General features: G+C 38.8%; 1 protein-coding gene across 1 annotated transcript; it reads right to left on the minus strand.

Moving 5' to 3' along the window:
- Positions 1–348: 348 nt before the first annotated feature.
- Positions 349–7,106, minus strand: areg (amphiregulin). Its single transcript, XM_038702594.1, has 6 exons — positions 6,981–7,106; positions 6,071–6,244; positions 5,139–5,367; positions 4,644–4,814; positions 2,932–3,045; positions 349–695 (listed from the first exon to the last, which is right to left on the minus strand). The coding sequence occupies exons 1-5, from the start codon at positions 7,015–7,017 to the stop codon at positions 2,952–2,954; spliced, it is 705 nt and encodes a 234-aa protein (XP_038558522.1). The 5' UTR covers positions 7,018–7,106; the 3' UTR covers positions 349–695; positions 2,932–2,951.
- Positions 7,107–11,301: the final 4,195 nt, after the last annotated feature.

Raw genomic sequence — 11,301 nt, forward strand, 5'->3', positions numbered from 1 at the left:
GGTGGTTTAATGACAGACAGACAGTGTACAGTAAACACTATTCAGTTTTTCTTTCTGAATAAGTTGATTTATTTATCTGGAGTCAAGTGCTAAAACGATAAATTAATTTGATGGTCACGCTTGTCACACACACCTAAAAAAACTTTCCAGTCTCTCATGCTTTTGTGTTGCTCTAATGATTCTCTAAATTCCTCTGTGATGTCAGGGAGCTTTCTGAGAGCTTCTCTCAGGGTTATTCTCATCTGACGAATCAGTGTTTGCCTAAAAGGCTGAGTTGTATGGGTGAGCAGGCTGCTGAGGTATGGGATGCATCCACAGATGGGAATATAAACAAATAACACTCTCACATAACACTGAGACACTTTATTAGTGATCAAATTCCATCCCTTTTCCAGTGTGAGATGAAGAGCATTTCTCTGACCTATAACAACAGCAGTGCAATAAATAAAACCAAACCAACAGAACAATCACAATCAAAGGAACTGGATGTTCAGCAGTTGCACATAACAGACATCATAACAATAGTCCAACATACAAACACTCATACAGTCGTTAGCAATAAATAATCACACTAAATAAATTACATTCTAACTGTTTTTTCCCCACAGCATATAATTAAGCAGTCTATTCACTATACTGCTTTCTCAGGTCCTCGGACTCCTCTGCTCTACTTCGTCTTGGAGTCGTGCGGCTGGCTGAGGAAAGACAGAGAGAAATCAATAAATATGAAAACATAGAAATGTATTTTTTGTAAAAGTATTTTATGTACAATTAAAACGATTTTGGAAGAAATCAACCATTAAGGAAGTACACAGACATGCAAATCATTTACATCTGTAAATTCTGTTCTTGCACTTTTTGGTTGCTTCCTCAAAGATTGTCAGTAAAACCATTTAGGCAGATATTGTTTTTAAAGCCACTATTTATACATTTGTATGTGATTATAGCACCTTACAAAAGATTCCAATGAAATAAGTTTGTGTTAGTAGAAAAATATGTAATTCAACTTTGACCTACTGTACGTGCCATAGTTGAGTTGTTGGCAATATTTTGGGTGTGTTCACTTTTGGTTTTATATCCAGATAATTAATAAGTGATTTAAATAATTGAGCTAAACTGCTGGCTTGTTTATAATCTATCTAATTGTCTAACCACTCCTTTTATCAGTCAGACGTCACTGTGGCAATGTTGCTGACTTCCCATATCTTATCATAAGCAATAGAAATGACGGCAAAAAGCTACTAAAACTATTAAATAAGACCCAAGTCATGACACATAAAAAAAACTATTTAGAGCCTGCAAACTAATAACCATAATCAATTCATGGTCATGCAGTAAGCGAGTCAGACTGTGACCTACCCTGATCCCATTTACTTACAACTTACAAGTTGAAAGACACATTTCTAGAAAGTTAAGCTCCTACAGATATGAATTGAATATTCACTCTATGTGTGAGCCAGACTTGCTTTTCTCAGACACTGGGTGATTCACAGGCTGTGAGGAGAATTCTGCAAGGCTGCATTGTTTGTCTCAAAGCTAAAATTTCTGTGTGTCTAAACAAGTGAAGTCTGCATGTGTGCGTGCATGTGTTGCTCACTGTGATCTGACCACATCTAAGTGGACTAATTAAGGTCTTACTGCAAGGTAATCACGTGCACAGTCAGTGTGTCAGTACTGTTATTATTTGGACACACAGGTGAATGTGTACGATCGAGTGTGTGGTTTTTCTTTACGCTGGTATGCAATGCAGAAATGGGACAGGCCGAGACACCCTAATCCAGACTAATACCTCTAGTGGGGATTCCTCTTTGCGTGATGCAACAAGCTGTATTCAATAACAACAACAGGCGGACGCGGGCTCTTCTGTCACTCTCTGAGCCCACGATTTCCTGTTTGGCTTAAGGCTCACGTGAGCAGAGGCCAGACACCGCCCTCTGAGGTCTTAAGCAAGACTTTTGGAAGAAATACATCACCAAAATATGTACCGCCAGAAATGCACGAGTTCCTGATAACATGTCTTTCTTTCAGCAATATTGCTTGCACAAATGGCATTAAACTAAGCATCGGCTTGGTCAAGGTTTGGGTTTCCATTCTAAGTCCCAGCCTGCTCGCCAAGCCCAGCCCCCCTTCATTACAGTGCTACACCTGTTCTTTCTAGAACTGTACAGGCAATTTACAGAGGGGCCAGTTCTTGATTTTAGACAAAGGTAGACAAAAGCAGGCTCCGCATTTCTATCCAGTGAACGATGATTTTTCTGCTGAACTTTGCAACTGTCTCCAGCTACAACAGCTATAGCTAAGTAGATAGTTAAGCTAACGTTAGTTGGCAGATATCTTACTGAAATTAAATACTTTAATGTTTCAAGATGAAAGAATTAAATATGCACTTGATGACTATATTTATGATATCTTGCTAAAAATGTTGTTGATAATCATAAAAAGACATGGAAATACAGAAACAAAATTTTTTCTGTATTGCAGATCTACAGTAGTTAGTCCGAGAATTAATATGACAATGAAAAAAATAAGATCAGACTGCGGCTTTGTTCTAACATACTGGTAACCCTGTTTAGCGGCATCGCTTTTATGCTTGGACAAGCAAGACCGAGTCTGGTTTTATGCTTTATTGTTTGTATTTTCAAACAGTATGTTTCACTTTTAACTTTACAAGAGAAAATACTTTTAGAGGGAGGACTAACTGATGTGTTTGCTGAATGTGACGCTTCCTCAAATGATGAGCTGCTAATGTTTGTGTCTAGTCTCAGTACTAGACACAGCGGGTGTGGTCGTTGTGAAAGGGGCTTTTTTTTTTTTAATAGCGTAACCTGTAACCTGTGTCAGAATTAAAGTTGATTTGATTCAGTATAAACTTACAGTGAGACGTACATGTTTGTGTACACACAAGTAGGCCAAAACCTTTGGGACACTTACCTCATCATTACTTGACGCCCTCACACTACAACGTCACCGATTGGTTTCTGTAGCTTCTCAAGCTCTGTCCCAGTTCCCAGATAGGACGCCAGGAAGTTTTTATGCGACCTATAACTACAAAAGACATTCAACATGAGTATAAAAGCCAGCTTTAACTCTTGTGATTATCAGATAATCGCAGTGGAGCTACTTGAAAGGCATGAGTGCGGGGTCAGTTACACGGTTTTGATCCTGTCAATACAAATGAAATTTAAGGTGTGTTTTTGTTGTGTTCTGGCAGTGATTTCTGTGGATTACAGTCCATAAAGTGCATTGATTATTAAAATTAACTCTGTTACGTCTCTATTAGTTTTCTGGGTGTTTTGATTAGAAATTAAATTGGAGGTAGTTTCATTTCACCACCTCACTTAAGTATTTCATCCAACTGTGGCTGTAAAGCTTTGATTGCACTGCTGCTGGTTATTGGACTTAGTTACATATTGATAAGGACATTTGATTACACATTAAAAGACTTGTTGCACAATTACAGCAAGCAACACAAGTTAGGTTAACACAAAGCATGAGTAATACATACATTCTTTCATGTGACACAATTTATGATTTTACTACAAGTCTACAATAAAAGTAAGAGCGAATAATGAAAGCTGCCTTAAGTCCATCTTGTCAAGGTGGTGAGCAATCTCTGTATAGTGTGGGTGTGTTTGGGTGTGTTAATGTGCTTTTTGATGTGTCAGTGAGTTCAAATGCCAAGAAAGTGTTTCTGGGCAGGATGTGTGGATTGTAATGTGTGTTATGTTGAGATACACCGGGGTGTGGATGGTTGCCCTCATGTTTCAATAACCTGCCCTATAACAGTTTCAAAGATTAAAGAAGAATTAGAGGGCTTTTTTACTAAACTACTGGCATCAGGTCTTGTCTTATTATACTTCCACCTATTGTGAAAAGTGATACCAAAGCTGAAGAGAGAAGCAGGTCACACCGATAACAATGTTATATATTTCTTTATCATGTTGGAGACAGGGTAAATTAAAAAGGTCTTTCCTGTTACCTTTCTTCATGATTTAGGCCAATAAGTTTGGAGCATCTGGTAAAAATTTTACATTCATGTGCAAAAATGGGAGGTAAGCTTGGGAAAATGGGAAATGTTGCATTGGGGAACTAAGTAAGTAATTAAATGGGCGCAGAGATCCCCAAAAATATGAAAACTAAGGAGTTGTAAATGAGCTAGTAAAAGATAAGTAAAAGATTTAATGCATTGAAATTTATTTTCACTGGTAGTTAAAGGAAAAGTAGAAAGCTTCATATTTCTTTTTAATTATTTAACTAACAATATTATTTATTGATGTATTTTAATACATTCTGTCAGTCTCGGGGCTCCATATGATATTATTTTCCTAATTCTTTCCTCTTTATATCAAAATCTTTTGGAATTGTTAAATTCCCCATGTCTACCACACTTCTTATCACTACCTCTTGTGTACTTTAGACTGCCATTGAGGTACAACGTGAAGTCCCTACCAGCACCTTTTCAGCCATCTCTGAGGAGTTTTCAGCAGTTTTACCACAAGATCACTCACTGGCTTCCCATCCACAAACACTAATGTTCTTTCTGAAAGCCTTTAGTGTGGCTTTTAAATTAAAATGTGTGTGTGTGTGTGTGTGTGTGTGTGTGTGTGTGTGTATACATAGCTGTGTGCCACTTGCATACTCACTGAGCACAGGTCATGAGCAGGATGGCGGTGCAGCTGATGACTGACAGGACCACAGCAATGATCACTAACACCGTTTGCACCAACTCCGAAATGTTGCTGTTATCGGGCTGGGTTTTACTTGTCTCCAGAGTTTGGATCCCACAGCGCTCCCCGTCGTAACCCTTCATACATCTGCAGGGCCGAGAGTTACCAGAACAAATTGATCACCCAGTGAGGAGATGTGACAACAGGTATTAAACTCTAATTATTTGGATGTTTGAAAGAAATTTAAATTTAAATTTTAAATTTAAACTTGCACACGTGCAAAATTGACCGAATCTGCCTATTAGTCAAAATGAGCAAAGCCAGCTCTCATATTAACTGGTAAATTAAAATATTAATCTATGAATGTAGTTTGTAAGTCTGAAAAACTAACATGTGGATTATTTATTTGAGGCACTCATATTCACACACATGCAAACTTACAACAACAAAGTGAACTGATGATGTACTCACATACACACTGGCTCCTGCAGGCCCTCTATGTACTTGCAGTAACCGTGAATGCAGTAGCCCAGGTGGGTGGAGGTGCAGGGATCCTCTGTGGTGCTGTAAGTCGACGTGTATCCGTTGGTGAAGAACGTGTGCTCGGGGTTTAAAGGAGTTGTGCTCTTGGCCTTTTGCCTGTTCCTCTTCTTGCCTTTGCCCTTCTTTTTCTTCTTCTCATCTTTGTTGGGATGCAACTCTGTAGCAGGAGAAATTTGAAACTGTAGCTAAGGTTTATGGTATCTTTTTAACTTTCAAGACTGAAAGTTCATATAATTTATCTGTCTACCCTCTAAACCAAAGATTACTTTCAGCAGCTTGGCTGGGTGTTTTTGGACCAAAGGAGCAATTTGATGTGACAATATTTTAAATGTTCACATTCCTGCTTGGCTGCCATTAACAGTTTTCACTTTTGTGACAGTAAAACAAAATTTCAAATCAAGATTTATAACTTGAAAAAAAATGATTATATGATCAACAAAGCCTTCCTGAAAACGATCTCTGTCATGGACAATATCTATTTATGTGGAAAGGTGTATTTTCTTCTGCTCTTATTTTTGTACACTCTATTCCTTACAGGCTACAATAAATTGCCGGATATTTTTGGGAAAATTACTAAATTAGCTATTTGATATTATAATATTATATAACTGGCAACATTCCTAAATTCCTAAAGCAAAATGGCGTGCAGTGTTTCAGTTCATGATGTTTAAGTTAAGAAAATGTTCATAGAATCAACAAAGGCATTCTAAGAAATATGCATCCATGACTTTTGCTCCATAGTAAAATAAAAACCTATTAAAGGTAAAAAGCTGTGACGTATGAGCTTCCACCCAACGTAAACAGCATTTGAAGTGGAATGAAATCAAGGTCAAGAACAAAAGATTTTGTCTTTGTTGTACCATGGAGGCTGACATTTTCGTTGTCTCCTCCTGAAAGTTCCTCGTCTATTTCCAGCTCTTCATCGTCGCTCTGCAAACTCTGGAGCCCCTCCCCAGAGGCTGGATCCCCTGTTACTCCAGCTAGTTCACTGGAGAATGTGGCCTCTGACCCCTGAGCACCCAGAGCACTGCAGACTGTGAAACCAAAAGGACACAGGAAAAAAAAGAAAGAGTCTGAAACCCCCATAAAGAAATTACAATTAAAATTCTCCTGGAAATTTACTTTTCTGCTTAAAGTGTGTTTCCTGGTTACTAGTAGTAACCTAATACCAGCAACAAGTGACTAGTAGTAAACTAGTAACCAGGAAAAATAGATGAATATGAAACTTGATGAAATGTCATTTGTTCTTCTATGGTCACCAGGAACTTGCTAAGTTACTTTATACTGGCATTGTATTCAGAAATCTTGGCTCATTTACATCTGACTCATCCATTCACCTTAAACATTGAGCTTGCAAATTAGACACATTTAGCAGTGAAACCAGTACAACCAGTCCACATCCAGAACCACACTGCACCTGAACACATTTTTCATACCAAACAATGATGAATAAGAATCAGAGTCAGTGAAGAATTTGAAACACGCTGGCCTTTCTCAGCATCTAGTGCTACTGTACAATGACTTGACCTAGTAATAATGTGGTCTGCTTATAGATTTTTTAAGAACCAGAGGTGTTGCACACAAATCATTTTCTCTAAAACACCTAACTATCTCTCTCCTGCCGGACAAGTCCTCACTTGCAGAGGCATTCCTTTTCTTATTTTGTCCCCTTCACTGTCCTCATACCATTTTACATTCCTTTTCTTTCCATTTCATTCATTTACACACTCTGCACACACACACAGAATATAAGTAGAAGTCCAGACTTACCGAAGCACAAGAGACAGGTGAGGGCGAGAGGGTTCATATCCCAGGAGAGAGTGTTGTGTGTATGACAGGCCTGCACTAATTTGTGTGTGTCGGAGTGTGTGTTTGTCCCCTGCTGATAGAGGTTGTGCTTTGCTCTCTTTACCTCCGCTGGGCGCAGCTTTTATAGAGCAACGCCTGCCTCTCAACACCAAGGAGAAAGGTGTGTGTGTGTGTGTGTGTGTGTGTGTGTGTGTGTGTGTGTGTGTGTGTGTGTGTGTGTGTGTGTGTGTGTGTGTGTGAGACAGAGAGAGAGAGCAATAGACATGGTGTGTGTGTAGTTAAATCCCAAAAGAAGCAATAGAGGTTCATGTAATAAAGGGGTGTGTGTGTGCGTGCATGCGTCTAGTGATTAATCTGCCTCGGGCAACACATTTTGCACCTCATGTTTTCACACATTACGAGGCTCCTGTAGGGGTAATGTCTGAAGAGACTGAGACACGGAACAGTTTCATGTATTCTGAATTGTTTCTCGTTGACATTAAAAAACACACAGAAACATTCTTTCCTGCTTCTTTAACTGTTGCTTCGTCTCCCTTTATGGCCATGAATAAGGTCATAATTACAGCTTCAATCCATTAGTGACACACACACACACACACACACAGACTAACTCATAAAATGTTGCCAGCCTTGAATCTCCACAGTGTCTTTTTGTTTTTAGACATATTTTACTCTCTTTTTTGATATTTCAAAGTGTTATGGGAGGGTTTAATGGGAATAAGGAGTTGAAAACCTTAAAAAATCAAAAGAAAGCCAAAGAAATTGAGTCACAGCTGCACTTTACACAAGGTACAAAGATGACATGACAGTGAGGGCAATAATAAGTTCATCGTTTTTATGATTCACAATTTGGTTCATGTACAGATACAGGCAAATGGTGAGAAGTAGGTCTGAATGTTGTTGTTTTTTTGCTGAGAGATGAGTTGTGTTTTTAAAGATGAATATTTTTCATTGTTTTTGACAGAAAACAGCAGGCAGAATAACTTCCTCTTAATTACAGCCCCTAGTTAAAATGCACCAAATCTCTGGATCTTCCATGTATGTTTTGTCTTTCTGTGTCTGAATTGTTGTGTGTGTGGTTTGATTAAATGATGCCATGTTACGATTTCAGTACACTGTAACCATGTGGAGACCTTAAGGCTTGGGTGGGGATGCTGCACAGATGGGTGTGTTATGTTGTTGTGTCTGTAGACGAGAGGCTGCCCCATCATTCGTGCTTCAGGGGAATCCAATAGAAACCTGCTAGGAATGCTGGGAACTTCTCCTTCTCATTCCTCAGCCTCAACAACCAGAAGCTCCTGACACATTTTGTTTATAACGGCTGTGGAATTAAATTGTTTGGATTATGTGTAATGGCATTGGGGATGTGTGATATGAACATGTGGAAAGTCTGACACAAGCCCGGAGAGAAGCGCCTCATAACAGCCGCCCACTGTAAACACACTGCGATGTAGCTAACAGCATGAAGGATGAAGACTTTCTGACACGCAAACAGTAGTATCTATTTGGATAAAACTCTGAATCATGCATTTTCACAAAACAGTTACAAGCTCAGTAGCAGTTGGCATTTATCTGAAAAAGGGATTAATGCCCTCATGAAGCAGAACCTAGACTTAGTGCTTGCAATTACACCTGTAAGTACTTAACAACTGTTTGAGGCTGGTCAATAAGGCAGTACCTAGACACATTAGTGCTTTGAGATAAGTGTTTCAAGTTTTCAAGTTTTTTCAAGTGTTTTTCAAGTTTGTACTGATTTGGCTGATTTTCTGATTATGTGAACTTGTGTTTGGTCTCAGGCCTCCCTTCCACTAGCCTACTAAGTTGACTGCCCTGACATGTGGCACCTGTCCCATCTTGTTTAAAGGTGATGGTTGTATTTAATCCTAAATAAGGCAATTTGTGTTGATCTTTGTTAGTTTATGTTATAAACCGTACTTTTTTTTTTTTTCTCAAGTTAAATGTCAACATGCTCACGTGCCAATTGTTCACATGCATTTGCTAATTAGCAATTAAACACAAAGTAGAGTTGATGTGATGTGATCAAAGTAGTGGACAAACTGAAATTTTGAGCAAATGTAAACGCTCTGTATAGTGCCTTTCTAGTCTTTTTATCCACTCAAACCATTTTCACACTACATCTACACTGGTGGAACAGCCACCAGGGGGAATTTGGGGTTCAGTATCTTGCCCAAGGACACTTTGACATGCAGCCCTGAGGAGCCGGGGATTGAACCACCAACCTTCTGATTAACAAGCAACCCGCGCTACCTCCTGAGCCACAGCCGCCACTGGACCATGGTGCTAGAGTCAAAGTCAGGGGATCACTGATGTTATTACAATTCATTGTGAGTGGAACTCAAATGTCTGAATGGCATATGATCCAACAGTTGCTGAGACATATCCCTCAAAAACATAAATGTCAATCTCATTCCTCCTCTGGGGATCATTAATGTCTGTACAAAAAAGTGTACCAATTCATGTAGTAGATGTTGGAGATATTTTCACTGGACAAGTGGAAACTTTGACCTTCTGGTGGCACTAGAGGAAAGGTCACGGGTTCACCAAAATCTTGAGGATTCATCCTCTGGGGATCATGAATGTCTCTGGATCAAAGTGATGGATCAACAGACTGACATTACCATCCCTAGAGCCATGCAGCTAGCGTGAAAACAACAGTGAAAATATAGCGTGAATCACCCTTGAGCTGCAAAACAAATGTGCACATGGTACACGTGGAAGCTTTTGTTTTGTAAAAGGACACGCAAGGATGCAGCTTATAAGGGCTTCTACCAACCACATTACTCACTGCATGAGCAACCTACTATTACTTATGCAATAATTAGGTAATACCAGTTACATAGAATGAGTGTAGTGTGGAGATTAGAGCAGCATTTCCTGAATTTTAGATCTGTTTATCCACAGGCTTTATATTTAGAACAAAATGGACACCACTGAGAGGGTGTATTTGTGGGTGTTTGTGTGTGTAAGTGCATGCTTATGTGTTTTTAAGTATGTCTTAAAAAGAGCAGCGCCTGCAGGTAAGTTAATGTTTACGTGTGATCATTGCTGTTCATTAGCACACAGAACATATAAAGATACTTCAGTCAGGCCTTAAAAACGGCTCATTGACTCTGGTTGAAGCTGTAATGAGAGTGGAGGGAGTTAATTTGGTGCTATTGATTAACTTGACACACTGTCATCAGTAGGTCAGACGATGACTACAAACATGCCTATTTCTTTGCATTATGTAAGTGTAGCGTGACCCTGCACTTTTAAATTTAAAGATTTGTCTTGTTTTGCATTTGTCATGCATCTTAACAATTAAGCTGGTATTTATTTTGCAGGGAGTTTCTGTGCACCAGTCTCATGTGAAAGTAGATATAAGTAGAACAAAGGTAAACCTATGAAGCACTTATACTTGTAATGTAATTGGATGGGTCAGTACAGGTAACTCTGCTGTCTGATAACAATTAGAATCAAAATATTCACAGATTCTTCCAACCTGACATCATTAAACACATGTGTAGGTCTTGACAGTGTTGTGTGTACATGAATGTGTATGTGTTTGCAAAATGGTTCGCTTACACATCCTCTGAACCCAAATAATTAGATTTAATTAATGTGCTACACTTTCACAGCGCCATAATTTGTCAGTTGTATTTGAAAGGTAACAGGTTAGTTAGTGAATCAAATGTACTGCTAATGTACTGGTTTCCTTGTAGCTGTATTCAGCCAGTCTTGCGTGTTTTTATAGATTTTTTTTACTGCACACGTTTTGACTTTAACATTAATGATGGCTCGCATCCATTAAGTGTCAGTGAGCCAGCATGCACAGTACCAGGGCCCTGGGACTGTAAATCAAACCCAGCTAGGTCAATTTAAGTAATTACACCATAATATGTCGCAATGTTCATTGGGAAACAGGTCTGTAGAGGATTTTAGGATATATGAAGCTACACCTTGAGTTTTTAAGTAGAGCTCTAAATAAAAGAGCAACAGTTTAAGACATTAAATGCTGTTCCATAGCAACCTACATTTGGAAACTTATTTACTTACTTAAGTATCTAACATATCAGATGATTCACGTTTATCTTTAGAATACATAGACTATAGACTATTTCTTTATTGTCCACCAGGGGTGGAACTTTGACTTACTGTATAGTGTTACTCAGTAGACCTACATTTTGAAAGAAGTTCCAGCGCAAACACCTGTGAACAGCACTTAATAATATTCACACTTGTGTCCTAAATCTCAAGTCTAGCTGAAAGTTGAAAGTCAGTA

The sequence above is a fragment of the Micropterus salmoides genome, unplaced genomic scaffold, assembly GCF_014851395.1.
Source record: "Micropterus salmoides isolate LMB-PRFRI ecotype aquatic unplaced genomic scaffold, ASM1485139v1 Ms_hic_scaffold_7, whole genome shotgun sequence".
Lineage (NCBI taxonomy): Eukaryota > Metazoa > Chordata > Actinopteri > Centrarchiformes > Centrarchidae > Micropterus > Micropterus salmoides.